General features: G+C 39.1%; 1 protein-coding gene across 2 annotated transcripts in view; it reads left to right on the plus strand.

Annotated features, from left to right (window-relative positions):
* The window catches only part of VTI1A (vesicle transport through interaction with t-SNAREs 1A), a 3,369,915-nt gene that overhangs the window by 916,255 nt on the left and 2,432,900 nt on the right, over positions 1–20,760 (plus strand). For both annotated transcript variants that reach the window (XM_044055852.1, XM_044055853.1), the window contains one exon: positions 16,373–16,457. In XM_044055852.1, coding sequence (XP_043911787.1) covers positions 16,373–16,457 — 85 coding nt within the window. The remainder of the gene's footprint in view (positions 1–16,372; positions 16,458–20,760) is intronic.

Here is a 20,760-nt window from a genome sequence, read left to right on the forward strand (position 1 = left end):
CTCTGGCTGTCATCCAATGTCTTCTAAATCATCCACTCTTGCAGCTTCTTTGGACTGTCAAATCCTAAGGATGATAACCTGTTTGACCATCATGGTCATTCACACTTTGTTTTATATGCACATACTGCAGTGGATGTTCAGTGGCCCTAAATTTTTGATCACCCATCAACTCTAATACGCATCACTCAGCTGTGCAGGTCTCATTTAAAATAGTGGCTAAATTCTCCAACACTTTCTTTGGGGTGGCTCTTCTCTTCTTCCCCCTCCCCCAGCAAGGGCCACAGTGGACGACTCCTGACCAAGGTGGGGGGTGGGAGATTGAGGGGATGTGCATTGCAGCTCAAACTTTCCCTTTGCAGGACAAAAGCAATAAGAAGATAACTAGCTGTTTGTTTGTTTTGTCCGAATAAGCCAAGTCAAAAAGTGACTAAGTTAACCCTGTCCAGATGTTTGTCTGAGTGCATATCCTTTGCAGAACAAATCTTTACCCACTAGTCCTAGAGCTCATTCTACAAGGCCTGTTTCTCCTTCAGCAGCCTTTTTTTCAGGAATTTTTAAGTAGATGAAATTTGTGGTGCACCTTCATGGTTTTTATTGCATACACTTATAGGTTCATAGGTAGGTACTAGGCTGTCTGCCCGAGGGCATTTATAAGCCTAGCCAGAGTGTGTCGGCTTTCGCCGCCCCATTGATTAATTAACTGATCCTCTGTCAAGCAGAGCCAATGAAGTGATCCCAGGGGTGTATTTTCTGTTACCCATCCACTTGTCAAGGTTTCTCATGAATAGTGTTAGTGAGGGGCTCTGCCTGATGCAATTTGGAATTTTGTTCCAAAGCATGGGGAGTCTCTGTGACAGGAATCTGTCGCGCCAGCATGTTATATTTATTGTTGTGGCGAGGTTTAGCTCATTAGAGTGCGTGGCTCGCAGTGACTTGGATTTCTTTAGGTGGAGCATGTCCATCAATTCTGAGTTGGACATGGCTTTGTAAGTCAGGCGGAGATCATCTCTGAGTAAGTGATATGCCACTGAGTACAGCCGGAGTTTTTTCAGTTCGGCTGCATAGGACATATATTTGAGGCCAGTAATTCTCTTGGTGAGGTACTTTTGTGGTCTTTCCAGCTGTTGGAAGTGTCTTGTGAGGTACATCCCAAATGGGGCATTGTACTCTGTGATGGTTCTAATGAGTGACGAGTAGAGGGGCACTATAACCTCTTTATTTCTAGATGCAAACCATTTAGTAATTAAATGGGCCACATAGAAGGATTTCCTAACTACTTTGGCAATATCATTGTCAAATGAGAGATTACTATCTACCTGGGTCCCCAGATCTCTTATTACCTCGTCTTTATTAAGGGGGCTGCCACCTATTGTGGTAATTTGTGGGTGTTTTGTTTTTCCCAAACAGGATGACTATGCATTTTTTGGCATTTGGCTTGAGGCCATGACTTAGACACCAGGTGTCCATCTCAGTAAGGCCCTTTTGGAAGATGTCCATGTCAGGCGGAGAGTCAATTATGGCTCCCAGTTTGCAGTCATCGGCGAACTTGGTTTAGCCATAGTCCTCCTGTGTTTGCTTGTACTTCTGAGAAGTATACGTCGAACAGTAGGGGTCCCAGGGCCGAGCCTTGTGGGACACCACTTGTGACTGGTGACCTGATGCCCGCTGTTCTTACCGTATGAGTTCTGTCTGTAAGCCAGTTGGCAGCCCATCTCATGACGTAGGGGTTTATGTTCAGGCTGGTGAGTTTTTCTATAATACTTGAGTGGGGAATGGTGTCGAAAGCCTTGGCGAGGTCAAGGTAGGCTGTGTGAAACACCTTTCCCTCGTCTATGGCCTTGGTGACTGTCTCGAAGAAGTCAACCAGGTTTAGTAGGCATGATCTGCCCTTAACAAAGCCGAACTGGGTCGGGTCAAGTGTTTGGAGGTTCCCAATGCTTTTGTTCATAAGTTCCATGATGATGCACTCCATAGCCTTGCAGACCAGGCTAGTCAGGCTTATGGGGCAATAGTTACCAGGGTCAGTTGTGGCCCCTCCTTTGTGGAGAGAAATAACCGTTGCTGTGCACCGTTCTATGGGCACATAGCCTGTGGAGAGGCTGAGGTTGAACAGCGTGTTTAGGTGGGGGGTTAGTTCATTCTGTTGTTCGTGCAAGACGCAGCCTGGGACACCATCTGGTCCCACTGACACTGTGTTTTTGGCTTTTGAAAGGGCTGTTTTCACCTGTGCTTCTGTGATTTTTGGGACACTACACTTTTCCGGTATTGTTGTGGACCCTTTTGGAGGTGAGAGGGGGGTGAAGTTTGCACTGAATCTATCTGCCAGGATGTTGGCAATACCAGTAGGTTCAGTATATTTTGTGCTATCTTGCATTAGATCAGTGCATATCTGCAAGTTGCCACTTAGATTCTTAACATAGGTAAAGAAGGCTGTGGGGTTATCTTTTGAATCCTTGGCTATTTTTCTTTCGAAGTTAGCCTTGGATGATTTCATGAGGGACCTCAGTTTCTTACAGATACTGATCAGGGATGTCTTTCCTTCTTTGGATTTGCTTTTTTCTGAACTAGTTTTCTCCTTCTATTGTATAGCCTGTTTATGGCAGGGGTCCATCAAACTGGTTTCCTTCTCTTAGAGGAGTGAGTCTTGGTTTTGCTAGGGATGGCACAATCCATGCATCCCTTGTAGGTGCTCATAGAGTGCATTTGTAAAAGTTTCTGCATCTTGGGCAGCGTTATCCTTTAGTGTGGGGGCTGCGAAACTTACCACTTCTGTCTTAAGTAAGGTGAAGTTTGCTTCAGAAAAGTTTTTACTGTGGTTTCCTTAGTTGGGGGTGGTGGTGGGGTGTGGACAATCCAGAGTGATTGGTTTATGGTCTGATCTAACCAGTGACGGGTTGACCTCCGGTGTGTGGAACAGCTGACGCCCATGTTGGGGATGACCAGGTCTAATATGTTTTCATCTCTGGTAGGGGAGTTTACCAGCTGATCCAGGGCGTTTCAGTTGATGAATTCCAGGAATCGCTGGACCTGGGCGTTTGTACTCGAGTAGTTTTCCCAGTGATTGGTAGGGTAATTGTAATCGCCCAATATCAGTGTATTTGGTAGGACCTTCTTGTTTTCCAGTGTCTCCAGAAAGGTACTTCTGAAAGGTATCCTTTCTGGCACATGCATACAGCATTTTTTTATTGAAACTGTTGTGCAAGGGAGAAGTCAGATGCACAAGAGGCTGCTGCCATACTTACAGCCTTGAGTTCTTCAGTCACCCTCCCCTTCATGTCTTGAGGGAGGTGTGTGTGTGTGTGTGTGTGTGTGTTGGAGTACTAACCTGCAGCTGTGAGGTGGGTGTTGTATCCAGAAGACTACCAAACCATACTGAGACCACAAGATGCAAGTACTGCCTTTCTGCAGACATCAGCGATTGATTTAGAGCTCAGGACTAAACCTGAGTTAGTCTCTTGTGAGTTTTTAGCTACAAAGCCACCTTACCATATGGCCAATTTACTGTCCATGTTAAAGCTTGCAGTCCAAATGCACTGATACATTCATAAATGTAACAGTTGCTCCCCAGAGTACATTTTTTATATAAGCTTCAGTACTGCTTATTTGTTTCCATGTTTGAATGTATTTCCGTAGTTCAAAGGGATGTTATTCAGCTCATTTTGCTTGCTTGTTTTTGGTAATTTGTCTACAGATCCATATCACAGGGTTGTCTGTAAATGCAAGAAAATAAATAAAAGTAATAGTGAGGTCAGAGGAGGGTTTTAGCCTTGAACATGGGAGCCAGCTTTTGTTTCATTTGTTAATGCATAAAGAACACAAAATAAGGCAATATAAAAGCAGAACATGTGCATCTAAATTTGAGTCTTGCAGGACAGCTGTGGATTGACAGAATGAAGTCCCAGAAAATGAATGTTGGTGACCTGCGGTCTTTTTAAAATAACAAGTCAAACTTATGAATCAGCAAGCAGACTTAACTATTTGGTAATGAAGTGATGACTAAGAGAAGAAAGGCATTTTCTGTCAAGGCTTTTGTCAGAGATGGTATTTAAAGATTTCAAAATGTTTAGATGTGAACTGAAAAGGATAAAAAGATGATGGCAGAAAACAACTTCTCACACCGGGCCACTGCAAAATAAGTAAAGAAGCTATCATCAAACATCAAAGATAATCTCTGCAAAAGACTTGAAACGCATCATTTTGGCGCTCAGTGAAGTCACTGATGGTGACACTGCTTGGGGGACCATATTTAGAGGAGGACTTACCAGATCTGTTCTTGTGCTGGAAAGTTCTTGGGTGTTTATGCATTAAAGGGCAGTATAACTATAACCAGTAAGGACGTCTCTGAGCAAGTGACATGGGTGTTAAAGAAAACAAAACTTTGTGGCATTGTGATTAATAGTACCCCCTCTGTGACTTAGAGTAATACATTTATGAGTTCATGTCCAGATCAGTTCTTCAAAAATTCATCAAAAAAAAACTTTTGTGCCAAACTTTGGCTTAATGATCTGACATGCATTCATGCCACTGGATTGTTATTGGACTCAAATGTCAAACTGCAAGAAAGGAATCAGCTAATCAGTAAATTTTATGAACATGTTGCCTTTCATATGCTGCAGAAGCATTTAATCATAAAGCTATTTATTCTTCATCCCTCTGCACAAGGTCTACCATAACTGTGAACTAAATAAAATACTGTACATTGGTAGTGGTGGTAGGAATGCCAAGCTGTCCAAAATGCCATAGTAAGAAGAGGGTCTTCGGATTCCCATTAAGAAATGATCCTTGTAGTTCTGATCCCATGTAGCTGCAGGATCAGCAAAATTCGGAATAAAAGCTTTGAAGAGAACCTTACCCACAATGTGTTCTTCTCAGTTTTTATAGTCATGTGTGTGCACAAATACACAAAACCTGGCAGTACTGCCCTTTCTTTCTTTCTTCTTTATTTTTTTGGCAAAGGAAGGGTATGGTGTGGGTGATATATAGTGACACTACAGAATAGAGTGAAAAGAAAGGTTATGAAAGCTGCAAAATAACTAGATATGAGAGAGAGTGACGTATGGAATTGGACTGAATGTAAGAGAAATACTGGCTTATTTGCAAATATTTTAAGGGCTGAAGGGCCAGTGTATGTCCGGCATATGCAGCTACCACACAGGTAGTATGCATGAGTAGTGAATGCTAGAAGTGTGGAGAGAAAGAGGTAGATTACCTACTTATATGGATGTCAACGCAGAGATGAGGACTGTAGAGAGTCACTACCTGCTTATATGGAGTGAACATGGAGATAAGAGGACAGTAACATCACTACCTGCTTATACAGAGAATGTAGTGATGAGGACTGTAAAGTCACACAGTTGCAGGGTAATGCACTGAAGTATTGCCTTTCTGAATGGGATGATGATAAAGAAGGCTGGTTAGAGAGGACTAATGTCTATGGCTGGAGGAGTGAAAGAAAATACCAAGGAAATTGAAAGAATAGGACCAAAAGCGGATGTAGAAGAGCAAAATTAAAAGTGATATATGGGTTTACTAAAGCACATTAGAGCTTAACTTCAGGCAGAAGACAATGTGAGGAGCAAACTAGGGAAAGATGGAGGGGAGAGTGATATCAAAGTCATTTTTGGTGTTGCATGCTGTAGTATGACGTATCTGAGCTTGTGACTGTGACCATCACGTATGATGATATCTTTGGTACTTATCTGAGCATTTTTTTTATTCTTTTATGGCTTAAGTTGGTTGTATATTCTAGATGTGGAAATATTAAATTGACAAAAAATAGTAGAAACATTGCAGCAGTTTTTAGCAGTATGAACTATTGAGAATCTGTTATCAGAAATGAAAAAAAGAAAAGAAAGCAAATCAAGATCTGCCCTTATAGGTGCATGTGTAGCAATAGTTTGTATCTGGTGATGCAGAGACAGAACATCTATGCAAGAAAAAAGACACATCTCTTCACTAATAAGAATGATTTACTGGAGATGTGAGCAGGCCATGATAATTCAGGCTCTGTCTGCTGCTGTTTTGTAGGATGTGCTCTAAATGCTTTATATTGGCTTTGATGGAGCTTCTTTCCATGAATTTTAATGAAGTTTGAAATAGTTTTATGCCACTTGTGAATTACAGTCACCTAGAATTGCACAAGTATGACAAGAGTACTGTGTAAAAGATTTCTTACTTAGATCATTGTTTAACCTTAGTTACTTAATGTGGCTCTTTGCACAAGACATGCAAAGCTGATTCAAACCTTGGTGTTGTCACTTGTTCCTTAACTGTGAGGTACTACTGTACTTGGAAGTAGAAATAAAAAGAAGATAAACTTTTAATAATATTTTTTCTATATCTTTTTCACTTCTGCCCTGTCGTTTGTCAAGACTCTACTACTGGGATTATGCCCATTTGTTATCCAGAGGTGGGGAGAACCCCAACCTGATGCATAACCGTATAAATGCGCACACACATATATATGAGATATGGTTTACCATCAAAATTTCAAGTGCAAATTCACAAATGTGCATATTATAGACACCATTAAGCGAAACCCATAATGCCGATATTGCAAAATGTTGCAAAAATACCGAACGTTGACATTTCCGACTGCTGTACAACTAAAAACAAGTGCTAACATGGGTCAAAAAGGGGGTGAGATTTTGCATTTCAGAACATCAGTGTTCAGCATTTTTAACAGTCGCAGGTCAGAGTTCGCATTTGCTGTGTCAAGCAATGTGGACTCCACATTTTGATGGCAAGCCATGATATAAAATATACATATGTAATGTGTGTGTGTCTGTATATGTGTGTACACACATATATATATATATATATATATATATATATATATATATATATATATATATATATATATATATATATATATACACATGGGCCTACCTGATAACACTGACACGCCAAAACACTGACAACGAAATAACCAACACGACAAAACCAAAAGTTCAAAAACACGAAACTTTACATGCCTGACAAACCACAATCCCAACAATCAACAAAACAAATACCTTTCCCGAAAAACACGCACACAACACAAACACACCAAAAACCTTACAAACCTACACTAAGCCTTACATGCACTAACCTTAACCCAAACCCTAACCGTAAGGTCCTTCATTATCGCACACTTACCTTACCCGCACCCTAGCCCTAACTCACTTAATCCGCCCCTAACCCTTACGTCTGTCACTATCGCACACTTACCTTACCCGCACCCTAACCCTAACTCACTTAATCCGCCCCTAACCCTCAAGTCCATCACTATCGCACACTTACCTTACCCGCACCCTAACCCTAACTCACTTAACCCGCCCCTAAACCTAAAGTCCGTCACTGTTGCACACTTACCTTACCCACACCCTGACCCTAACGGCCGTCCCTATCACACACTTACCTTAACATGTCGGTGTTCTCAGCGTCGGGATTCTCAACTGTCGGTCTTCTCCATTGTTGATCTTCTGGTGTCGGTGTTCTCGTCATAGGTGTTTAGGACTTTCGGCGTTTTCAGGTAGACCCATATGTGTGTGTGTGTGTATATATATATATATATATATATATATATATATATATATAAACTTCAATGCATGGCAGGAGAATATAGTGTGCACTTAATACCAATAACATAAAAAACAAAAAATCCAGCACTCCAAAATCAAATAATTCACCACAGTAGTGCTACCGATATCCTACAATAGACCCAGGAACCAAGGTTTCACTTAGACTTTCTCCTTCTCTCTGTCTTTCATATGTGTGTGAGTATATATATATATATATATATATATATATATATATATATATATATATATATATATATATATATATATATATATATATATATATATATATATATATATATATATATATATATAAATGGATCTAGGACTATTGAACGAAAGTTCAGTAGTCCGAATCCACAATACCCGAACGCACTTTAACGAAAGTGCTTTCATTAAAGTCCGTTCAAAAAAAAAAAAACACAATCTTCTTTTATGCAGGGGGGCAAGCCCCCCCTGCACCACTTTTATATTCTCACTCCGAGGACACACTACAGTGGGAAAAAATTAATTCTCCCTTAACCGCACCGTAGTGCAACCGGCACAACCAGCATACAGAACTGAAAGTGCTGCTTCGGTGAACAGCACTTTCGGTTATGTATGTTTGGTGATTTCTGCTTCGGCAGAAAGTGCTGTCGGGGATCTGTACGGATCCTATATATATGTATATATGTATATATATATATATATATATATATATATATATATATATATATATATAATTGTATGAATGTATATAGGTAGAGCGGGTCTATGCTGAAACATCAAAATTATCTAAATTTGCATTTCAGTATAGCAAGCCAAATCAATATATATACACATACTAACTCTGAAATCACAAAACAGCAGGGAATAAGGAAAATCTCCTTACCCCACTGTTACTGATCTCTTTTTAAATACCAAAAACACATAAAAGTGTTTCCATTTTTTTTCAGAATTTCATTGTCAAAATTTGATTGCTATGCTTTTCTATTTACAAACTTAAAACATCAAAACAAGCATACAAAAGTAAAAACATAAGTCCATCCAATCTGTTTTCTAATTTGCACAGTCTGTACAAGTTTAGCTGTGACCTGTAGATGTGTAAGTCAAGACCTTTATTCCAAGAAGCTCTGCAGACATTTTCTACCCACTGCAGCCATTGATTTAGACATGCTCAGTGATTAAATGACTGCACATTAGACAGCTGCCTTTCATTTTATGAGAAAAGATTACACTGAATTCATATTACTTTGTAGGTGATAGTTAATGTGAATAATAGCTAATTTCAGAAGTTTTTGAGGCTGTTAAAGCAAGAGTGTTGCATTCTTTGGTTTGAGATATGGTATTATTTATGATTGTTTTATTTTCTAACTATGTAGGTGTATTGATCAAAAGTGAAACATTTTTATTTATGTAGAAAAGTAATGCAAATACAATGCATATGTTTTATATTTATAGGTAACCTGATGAAGTAGTGCAAAACGAGCAACATTTTGTATCTTTGTCATAAACATTTACAGGCTTCGAAATTATTTTCTTTAACTGTTTTCTAATTGTTACCACTGCAAGTATGCAAATATGTCTTCATAATTTATCTGCAGATTGTTAAGGCTGTTAGCTATGGTTCCTGTGATACATGGTTTGATTCCCATAGCCATTTTTGCCTCTTGTGCATCCTTGAGCAAGTCATTTAACCAGACAATGCTTGGGGGCAACTAGGAATTTGGGCTAGGCTCCTTAAAGGTCCCCTGGCATGCAAGCCTAATAATTCCCATTGAACCTGTGAACAACTTCCATTGCATTGTCTGGTTAATATTTTAAAATAAAATTGTTGTTTATGGCTAACACACAGGTTTAATGCTTACCTGCCTTCATTGTTGTAGGGCATAGTGTTTAGAGCACACTACTGTGAATCAGATAATTTCAGAATTTACCAGAACCTCTGCAGTCTTGTCCAAGTTTTCTGCTTAACAGCAATAAAAAGAAAAAGTTGGCTGTTTGTGTAACCTCTGGTATTAGACACACGGTCTGCCTACCCATACCTCTCAGTTGCCCCTCATTTTGCAGAGCATCCCTGATTTGCCTCATCCCTTGTGAAATATTTGTTTCTTTTCTGTCACAGAAGATTCAGTAACTCAGTAACGCCAGACATTAGTCTCTTTCTTATTCTTCATAAAATGTATATTGATGCAAATCCTGCTCTATTCACTTTCTGTGTGGTTTAGAGTAATATTTAAAAACTATCCCCGATTTTTTTACCTTTGTCCTCCTATTATTTTTGGCTTTGTTCCTGATTTTTGAGCAAAGTAGTTTAGAGCTATGTGACCTCTGCTTATCCCTATTTCTTACATTTATCAAAGCAGTGTCAACATTGTTCTTTTGTTTAGGCATTACAGTATCTTCACAGACTGGTATCTTGCTTAAAATTTCAAGATGATTGTTTGTGTTGCCCCCCCCCCCCAAAAAAAAAAAGACTCGTACAATATGAGAATAACGTTGTTTTTCTACAGGTGGTGTCCTTGTCAGATTGGACTCCTTCCTGTTCGACCTAAAATTAATATCTTCTACTCTATTATGTCTCGCTCTTTCTTTACTCGTATTGCTTTCTTATCTCTTGGTTGTGGAACTTCTTAGTTTCTATAAGGAAATCTGTCATTAGTCACTGTTTCTTCCTGCTGCTTTCCAAAGTTTGGAGTGTAAACAGCAGGGCAGGATGATCTTAAAAGTTTTGAGAAAAAAGAATGGCAGGCTTTTTGCATTTTAGCTGAAGTGTATTATGCAGATGATATGAAGTAATCATTGATATTTTTCTTTGACTTACTGTTTAGAGACATCATCTGAACCCCCCACTTTACTGACCTTCTAGTATATGCATCGTATTTGCTGCTGTCTGTTGTAGTCCTGGCACACCCTGAGTTTGATGGGAGGTGTTTCTGCAGGTGGTAAATAACTACTGGGGCGCACATTTTAGTTATACTTCTGTTTGATTTCTAAGTGTTTGAATTGTAACCCTTGGCTGAAAGTTGCATTCACTAAAGAGAGTTACAGTGATAAAGGCTGTGCTCTTTCATTGACAGCCATCATCCTCAAAACTAATTATATTAAAATTAGAGGTGTAAGGAGAAAGCTTACTGCATGGGGGTATGGGAGACTTGGTGCTTACAGAAAAGTAAGCCATTTCAAAAAAGGAAGTAGATTCATTGCCGATTGACTGTCTTTTGATGAACCAGCTTTCCAGCAAAGGCCATGGATCCTATTTTCTTATAGGCATTGAGAGGAGTGCAAAGATTTGAGGTTGACAATACGTTACAACCCAGATGCTGGTGTTTCTCCTCCTGTAACCCCACCCACCCACCCCTGGAAATGGTATATAATGGGCAATGTTATAAGGCACACTGCCTTGAATTTTTCTGATGCCACCCAGCTGTAGTCTGCTGTAGGACACTCAGCATAAGTATTTTGACTTTATCATCCAGTAAATCAAAGAGTAAAAAGGTCACATAGCCAATCCAATTAAAAAAAAAAAAACTACAAGAAAAACCTCGCCAAGCTAGAGTTTTCACTGTGTGATTTCTCAAAACCTCCTGTAACAGAGGGATTTATGTAAATGACCCTTTAAGAAACATCAGGTGTTTCAGCTACATGGCTTCTGAATGCCCATGACTTTTTGTTAAGTCTGTTTATAGATGCATTCAGACCACTAAAGCCAAACCCCATTAGCTGTGGATATGCCTATTTCAGCCTTTTTATGACCAGACCTCGTCAACACAGTCCACTTGTACTGTGCTGACGAGGTGATATGTAGGCCAAAACATGCATATACACAGATAGTGGTATTTGGCTTTAGTGGCCTGAATGTATCCATAAATAGACAACAAAAAGTCATGGGCATTCAGAAGCCATGTAGCTGAAACACCTGATGTTCCTTAAGGGGCCATTTGCATGTATCCCATAGTCCTCTGTTACAGGAGGTTTTGAAGACACACAATGAAAACTCTAGCTTGGCTATGTTTTTCTTGTAGTTTTTGTTCATTATTCGGTAAGTATCAGGCAGTCACTAGTAAGTCCCATACTGCTTAACATTGAGGATAACTGCCCACTCAGCACTTGGTCCAACAGCATTGTCTTGAGTTACACTGTGCTGGAACCTAGGTTATTGCTACATTAGGTGGTCATTAGATTTTTTTTCACTGACAGGCAAACTATTAAAATAGTTTGAGTGGGATTTGCACGTTTGCAATTGTGTATGACAAAAATGTTATAATGTAAAATATCAGACTTTGTATGTGTACTCTTGCCTCAGAGTGTAATTTCCTATTATATTATGGTATCCTGGATTGTTTTACTTTAGCTCATAAAATGATTGAGTGTGACAGCAACTGAAATAATCATAATCACTTATTAAACAACAAACTGTTCTGAATTTGTTAACCTGTTCATGTGTATTTTAATCAGTCAGCTGGCTTTATTTGTAAAACTAATTTTTTAGTACTACAAAGCAGTGTGGCATGATGGTCAGGAACTTAGAATTGATGTCCTGAGAACTCTGTTTGAATCCTTCAGTCACCATTTGCATTGAAACTGAACAGCCTTTATATGGTCTCCTTAATGATAAAAATCAATGGTAACATAAAAAAACCCAGAAAATGTTTGTCTTCCTATTGTTATTTTAGTCAGACAGCGACAACTTTCTTTTGAAAAAAAAAGTACATTGCATTCTCTCAAGACATTTTTTTCTAAGTCTGTCTTATACACTGTTTTCCTTAAGTTATTTTACTAGACTTTTAAAACTGGAGCATTGTTAAAGTTAAGATGGCAAAGGTGACATTTCCACCTTTATCTATTGTCCGCATGAACAGTGGAGTCATCTGTCAATCCAAAAGGAAAGAGTACAGCTGATTCCAGGTTAAGATTACCAGAATTACAGTACTATAAGGTAGATACCACTCTTTTGTTAACGATAATTAAATGTTCACAAAGAAGGAAAGAAATAAAAATGCCTCAGAGTGATAAAGTAACTTAAACCGTGTAAGCTGCTGTTAATTTAACATTTAATTATAGTATTGTTAAAATAATATTTAACAGTTTAATAGCTGTTTGTAGTTGTTTTAATAATCTGCCTTTCATGAGTGGGAAAGGTCTTTCTCCAGTTTTCTGTTAACTTACCTAGTGTATACTGAATGACTTAATTAATATAGCCTGTTTTTTCTAGCTTTTCTGACCTTCACATCAGGAGCTATCTGTGTTGATCTGAATGCATTGTTCTAATGATTCTCAGGCCCCCCTTTTTTCTCAAAAAAAAAAAAAAAATTGATAGCATGCTTTGAAGTGGCTTTTGCTGCCTCGATCGTCTGGTCACATCTCAGAGATGTGTCACCTCTGCCGGGAGGGAATAGGGAAATCACGTTTCGAATGATAATGATAACATACTAATCACTTCCCTTCTTTGAAGACAGAAGTGCAATACTCTGTCAGTATCCCTGGCTGCCACTGCTCGGAGGCAGTGGTCTAGGTGTATTAGCTTAAGCGTGCATGTCAATACAGCCTGCATCTCCACAATCCATTGGGGCTCATTAGATTGAGGTAGCTCGTTTCGCTAGACAGCCACTCAGATACGATGTATGGCACCCCCTTTTTTATGAGAAAGTAGTTCTTCGATTTTAAATGACATCTGTCAACAGGAGAAAGTTGTAGGAGGTTTCATGACAGTCAGATTGTGAAACTGGTTTTGAAAAAAAACTGGAGGGGCCTCTTTTCATGTGATTAGTTGCTACATCTTTTGACAGCTCGAATAGAGCTAGGATCAGTCTTCTTGGGGGGGAACTAAAAGAAAGCTGGATTAAAATTCTGTAAAGAAAGGAGTTGATGGCTGGAAAATAGTGAAAACCACATTGCGCAAGGGGATTTAGTCCTATAGAAGCCAGAGTTCTAAACAAAATGTATGAAGTAGAAAATGAAACAATACCTGCACCCACATGTGTACAGACACACTACTCTTTCTGCTTCATTGCAGTACAGTTGAAATGTTTCGTATGAATAGATAAATAGCAGTGGAGAAAATTGTGTTTATGATTTTCCTTATCTTAAAAAATAAACTATTTTTTAAAAGTAAGCTGTTATTTCAAAGCATTGCAGTGTTCAAGTTAACTGATAATTCTGTAACTGTAGGCAGTAACTTTATTTTAGTAAAGTAATATTCATACTTCTTTAAGGACTTTGTTCTAATTATGTGATGTACTTGTTATATTCTTTATCTGTATTTTACATAAATGTTAGTATATGAAGCATATATAGCTAAGGGTGACTGAAAAGTATTTTTTTTTAGTCATCCCACCAGGTTAGTGTTTTAAACATACCCACTTATAGCTCTGTTGCTTTATTGTTCACATATAAATGGTTTGCAGAGTGTAGAATTAAAGCAGCACACTGCTGTGCTGTTTGCATGTGCCACACATCAGCTTGGTCTTCAGTATGTTTTTGTGAGGTGTTAAAACTTCCTAGATACCAGTGTCTTCTCTGGCTGGGTAAACTGATTTGCTCGGATTCAGAGTATGCACATGAAAGCTGTGGGATTCAAACTTGGGTTTGTAGGATTCAGGTTGTTTTTAGTTTATTGTATAAAATCCTGTGAAAACACAGACAGCTTATAGCAACATCAGAATATGAGATGGAGTCTATCTTTTTGATGGCGCAGAAAGTATTTTATTTATGTGTTGCAGTTTTGTAATAGGTGGGTCTTACTACATACACCAACAGTCATATCACTCATTCTTGGCCAACATCATGTATAAATTCATACATTTACAAAAAAAGGATGAATGGAAATCTAGCCGTAATTACATCACAGCCTTACTAACACAAATATTTACATTTTATTTTTATATGTTCTGCAGAGAAACGTTTAGGAAACATCATTTAAGGTATTGATGAAGTGATTACTCTGGTTATGAAATGTTGTGCATGCCAGTTGTAGTTTCTGTATATATGTCTTTGACTCACCATGTCTCTTTTACTAGATTTTGGTAAACTGGTCTCTTCAACCTGTGTTAGTGCTGTATCAGGATGGGATTTCTGACCATAATTAGTAAATAAATGTTTTTTTGCAGTCTTTATTGTAAGTACAGAACACTGATAAAAATAGCTTTATGAAATCTAGACAAATTGGGTTTCATCTGCTAATTTGCAGTACAAGTTGCATTTTAACACAGCATTCAGTGTTATGTATACTGTTTGCAAAATAAACATAGTTCATAAAAATTGTGTGTGTGTCTACACACGGGTCTATATCAGTGCACTGAAATGGCTGAAGTATGAACACCATGTGTTCGAAATTCTAACCACGAAGTACAAAAACATTGAAGTCTTAGAACAGCGATATTTTTCCCAGGGAAAAAAATCGCTGTTCCAAGAAAGACACACACAACACAAGCACACCAAAAAAACAGCAATCCACACACAAACACTTAAAATCCTACATCTAACCCTACACTAAACTGTACATAAACTACTATCTATCCACTTACCTTAACCCAAACCCTAACCCTAAGGTTCGTCACTATCGCACACTCACCTGACCCATGCCCTAACTCACCTATCCCGCCCTAACCCTAAAGTCTGTCACTATCGCACACCCACCTCAACCGCGCCCTAACCCTAACGTCCACACAATAGCACACTTACCTGAATCTGACCCGTAACTTCCCACCACAGTCCTGATAATCGCGAAGCCACAGAAACGGCCCACCAAATTCTTTCCCTGGGAAAGAATTTGGTGTTCCGCGGCTTCACAATAATCAGTGTTCAAACTTCACAGTTCGAACATCTGGTGTTTGATCGTCAGCCGTTTCAACGGACTGATATAGACACTCTACACACATGTATATCCATCTGCATGTAATGTTTTGTATTTTGTCTGTACTTTTGCAATAAATTTTATTACATAATGCCCATAGTTAATTTAAAAACACTTTCAGGCATGGGATACTACATTTGAAATTTGATTTTCAAAATTAAAAAGAAAAGTGAATAATAGTCATGTTTTCTGTTAAGTACAAAAGTTTTTGGAAACCTCCTAGAATCAGGTTGTTATATTATAGCAGAAGGAAGGACTAGATTAAAGTTACAGAAGATAAAACTTCTTAGATAATTTCATGTTTTTTTTGTCTTTGAAGGGTATTCTAAATCCATTTTATGTGTCCGTTAAGGTGCTCCAAGTTAGAGGTATGCATTTGTTGCACATTTCAAGGCCTATACCTTTGTGCATTACTAAACCCATAAGTGTATATTCAGTGTACCTTTGCTGTATTCACATTTTGTCTTATTGGTCAAGTGTACTAGTTACATATGGAATGCATATTTCAAAACCATTGTTTGATGACTTAAATACCTTCTGCTAATCGGAATTAGGGCTTCTGTGCTGTAACTGCGTTTTTGTGGCTTATTCTAGTAACTGAAAATTTATCAAGCATAATTACGGTTTGATTTTTATCAACCATGGCAGCAAGTATTACGTGGTTAACACTGATTTCTCCATTGTAAAAGAGAAGAAACACGAACCTCTCATAACATATGTTAAATAAAATAATTCATTCAGATCAGACAATATAACCCTGACTTGCTCTACTCATTTGTAATGTAAAATAGAGCGTTTAATTTGCTGTACTTAAAATAGCATCTACTGTATTCATCCCTAGGCTGACGTCTGCATAGGGCTTTGCTATCTAATTGTGAAACATTTCTGAATTTGCATATATAAGAGCATATAGTAATTGGAAATGGGTGATAATACATTTTATTTGACCCCCCATATTATTCATATTTTCTGTTTCCAGAGAGCACATCTGCTTGATAATACAGAAAAGCTGGAAAGGTCGTCTAGAAGACTTGAGGCTGGGTACCAAATAGCAGTCGAAACTGGTAAGAATTCTGAGAGTGCGCAAACTGTCTTGCTTATGCTCAGCAGTCTTCACAACACATGACATTTCAGGGAAACTTCAAAGGGACGCAGAGACAGCAGCCCAAGATGTGGTTTACATGTGGGGGAGACAATTGGGAGCTTATTTGCACTTATCCGTTTCAAGTTAAAAGGCATGACATCTACTGAAACAATTCCTGAGGTTTTAAAGTATATATCTGAAAAGCACTGGAATACTTTGTCGAAATTTTACATTTGTCTTAATATATAGTTACATGCTGTCATTTTACCCACCCACAATGATTGCAAACAAAAAAAAATGCTGTATCTCTCTGTGGTGTTCAGCTTTTCTGGATTTTCATTTTTATTGAAAAGTTTATATGAAATGTAAAATAGAGCTGCAAGCGTAGATTGCTAATGAGACCGGACTTTATAGTAGTAGTATATTAACTCTTAACAAGTAAAACTGGTTTTAAACATTTATCAGGGTGTTGGAACATCAAACTAAGAGCTTTAGAATGACATGAGATGGAATGTACCCAGTGACCATTTAAGTGCTGACGTTAGGAAGGTTAATTTGAAATCATCAGCATAAATTAGTTAAGCCTTTTCATCTAATACTTCTAATTTCATGTAGCCTAATTTCTGATCTTGTCAGTCTTATTAGGTGCAATGACTTCAGCGCAGACAGTGTTTGCAGCCCTGCTCAACAGGCCATTGACAAAAGAGGTTTGAGGAACACAGCAGTGGCCCCTTGTATGTATCTGACACTGATCTACAGGCATTTAATTTTTCAGTCTTTGCCTTGAAGTACAAGTAGTGTGTTTGTAGCATTAATGGAGTGCTGGTGCAGGAACCATGACTGCTATGGTAGCAAAAGATCATTGATTAATGCAGGCTGCTTTAACACTCTGCCATGTATTACAAGCTATTTAGTCTGTGTAACTTGTTAGATCACATTAGCCACCTAGTGTTTCCTTTGTCACTGTTCCGATTAGTTGCTAAGCCTTTCACTCAGCTGTATGTACGATTGACAGCATTAATAGTATTGGAACACATCTGGCAGATGTTTACTTGCCTCCATCATGTTTCCTGTAAAAAGGGAGAGTCGCCTCATCTTTTTTAAATTTCTCTCTGCTGTTTTCTGCTTCTTTCCCTTTTGTCTTGCTTCTGTATTTCTGCTGAAAAGCTTATGAGAGTCCAGCTTCTTCAATTCATTGTGGAACTTAGCAGGCTTTTTGTGGTGTCTCCCCGCTTTGTGGGAGTAACAAGAGTGCCTCACTACTAACAACTTCCATGAGTGGCCATCTGACATGAGATTTGCTAGTCACACATTGGTCAGTATTGCAGATGGACACCTTACTGGTCTAATAATGGATTAGCCAGTAAAGCATAAACGTCCTAATGGATTTACTAAATGATGGAAATAAAGTCACAGTAAAAAAACAACAGGAATGTAAAAATTAGCACTTGGGGAAAAATCACCTTTTGCTACTAATACATGTTAAAAATGGAAAAGGGGGTTGATGACAACAGTGACAACAATAAGCATTTTTAATGTCTCCTCATAGGCATAGAGACCGTTTTGTCCTTTGTTGTCTCCAACAATGCTTTAAGAATTGCCAGATTGATAACCTTACTGAAGTCAGTACAGATTACATTGCCTGTTCGTTTCAGGTATATCTTAAAAGACCTTCCTAGTTTAAGCTCATGGCACATCCTATCTTAGGACCCATTTCCGTCTGTATAATCTAGTACTTCCGTTCTGAATGGCAATGCTGGTGCTCTGTCTGTGTCTGAAGGATGACAGATGTGTTTGTACTCTGTAGTGTTACCAAGATTTTGGCTAGTTTGGTTAACGATGCATGACTTTAATTAAGTTCTGTATGTTTGATCAGTTGAACAATTCAGTTTAGTCAAGTTCATGTTAGTTGCATAGTGTGGCTTACTTTTTTAGTTTGGCTAGCTTCATGTCAAAACCCCTCCTTAAACCTTGCACTCATGGTGAGGGTACTGATTTGAGCACTGGCCATTCCTGCCCTCTGTTTTGCCTCTGTGAGGAGCATGACATTTCAGAATGTTTGGTTTTCCAAGTGTTTGACTGAGCAAAGTTAGTGATCCCAGGATAAGGTGTGGACATACCTTTTCAAGACCTAGCTATCCCTGTAGGCCATTTTAAGCCAATACCATTTTTCTTTCAAAGATTAGAATCAAAGCTTATACCTTGTGCCTGTGAGGTAAACACCTTGGCCATTATACCAACCCCTTTCCCATATGTCTGCTGTAGGGGCTTCAGACATTGCCACAACCTTGGCATCCAGTCACATTTTCGAGACAGTTTTGCATGTGAAACCATCTCCATGGCAGACCGAGCCAGAACGATGCCCAAAGATGGCTTCAACCTGAGCCCGTTTTACTCAGAAAATGGACTACAGAAAATTAGCCAACGCTCTTTGAGAGGTTAGGCAGGAAGTCGTTGCCATGCAGCCTCACTGCTTCTAGGCATAGGGATGCTGGGAGAGTTTAATAAATCTGAATTTCATCCATTATTTATTTATTTATTTATTTTATTTATTCAGTTTGATTACCGGGGAGGTCCACTGGGCTAGGGGGCCCATTTTCAGTGGAGGCCCGGGGAGAAAAGCTCCACAAAACAAAGTTTATTTAGATACACCTTTTTCAAAGATAGCAAAAAATATATACAGTATGGTTCATTCTCCAAGAAATAAACAATCAATACAATTACAATTTAGTTCAAGAGATAAATGAGAATACAGTATAATAGCTAGAAGTAATATTTAGTTATGAGTACAAATTAGTAATTGAGAGTGAGGTTAGGAAGGTGAGAGGGTCCATGCCTTATTCCGTCTGCGTTCAGTGTTACAGTTGTCAGTGTTTAACACCACATCCACTGCTTTGATTGCTTAGGTGTGCTGTCTTGTCAAGATTATAGCAGCCAGCATCACCTTTTGCACAAGTGATCTGTCTAGTGTTGATGCCCTCCTTAGCCGGAAAACTCCGCATCAATTGCCCTGATGCTGTCCCTGGCAGCACCCTAGAATTTGATGCCATTTGAGCAGGGTTTGCTCCTGATGTCTGCTTACCCAGACTAGCAGACTTCAGCAAACTGACCCTCTCCAGCAACATCCACCTGCATCTGTGTATGTCCAGTTTCTGTCATCTTGACTCTGACAGCCCATTTGAATTGCAGCATGCATTGTTCATAACAGGTTTGACAGGACTGATATCAGTGCAGCCAATGATGAGACACCCCATGATGACACTGATGGATCAGCCCATGTCAGTGGGGATGCTGCAGCAGTTCACTGTACTAACAGGATATGTGGAAGGTGGCCATTCTATGCCATAAGCATTTCTTAGAGGCTGTGTGCAGTTTTCTGTGCAAGAAGAAGCCACATAGTGACCTGCTCTCATCCTATGCACTCTGAGAGACCTCCCCTGTAAAGCCCAATACATGGCAAAGCATACTGACTTCCCCAGAGTGTCACTGGTAATGAACTTGGCGTCAAAGAGTGCATGGCTTTTGCCAGGTCACCTCCCCCCTTCAGTGATCTCAAATGTATAGTTTCTTCATTTGATACAGGAAAAAAAGGAGGGTCCCATAGGCCCAGTCCCTTCCTCTCATAGAGAATTACAACAACCATACGTATTCCTACCCCCCCAAAACCGTCTGATTTTTCATACCCTTGGTAAACAGCTTTAAAAATGCCACCAAGGTGGCATGGCACAAGCAATACTCAGCCTATGTGCTCAGGAGGTCAGATCATAATTTCTGGTTGTCCAGAGATTGGTCTGTTCTGAAACCCTATGCAAGCCCATCATTTTAGTAATAGCCCCAAGGAGGGCCAAGGAGTCATTTTTGCTGGACAAGTTTGGGAAGCACATTTGAATTCTTAATCCCTGTCTCTGGGGATGCTGAACTTATTTAATCACATGGGATGATAGAGAAGTAACAGATAAAGTGGTCCGTGAAATCAAAGTGTAACAGGATGGGTGACAGAAGAAGAAGCACAAGGCCTTTACCTCCTGTAACCTTATGAACCATCTCTCTATATTAGCTACAACACATCTATGAGTTCAGAAACAGAGGCAGCCGCTGCAGGCAACACTGTGTACCAGCATGTATGGCCCAGGCTAATGGAGTATATGGGGGGGGGCAAGGTGTCTGTCATAGACTTCCCTTTTACAGAACCCCTTCTGTTCAAAGACAAGGTAAACAGGAGGAGCAGGGAAAACTGAGTGATAAATTCCAGCTTTTCTAGTGGTCCTTCAGCAAGACCCAAA

Source organism: Protopterus annectens, chromosome 14.part0 (genome assembly GCF_019279795.1).
Source record: "Protopterus annectens isolate FY-2018-M chromosome 14.part0, PAN1.0, whole genome shotgun sequence".
In the NCBI taxonomy this organism is placed as follows: domain Eukaryota; kingdom Metazoa; phylum Chordata; order Ceratodontiformes; family Protopteridae; genus Protopterus; species Protopterus annectens.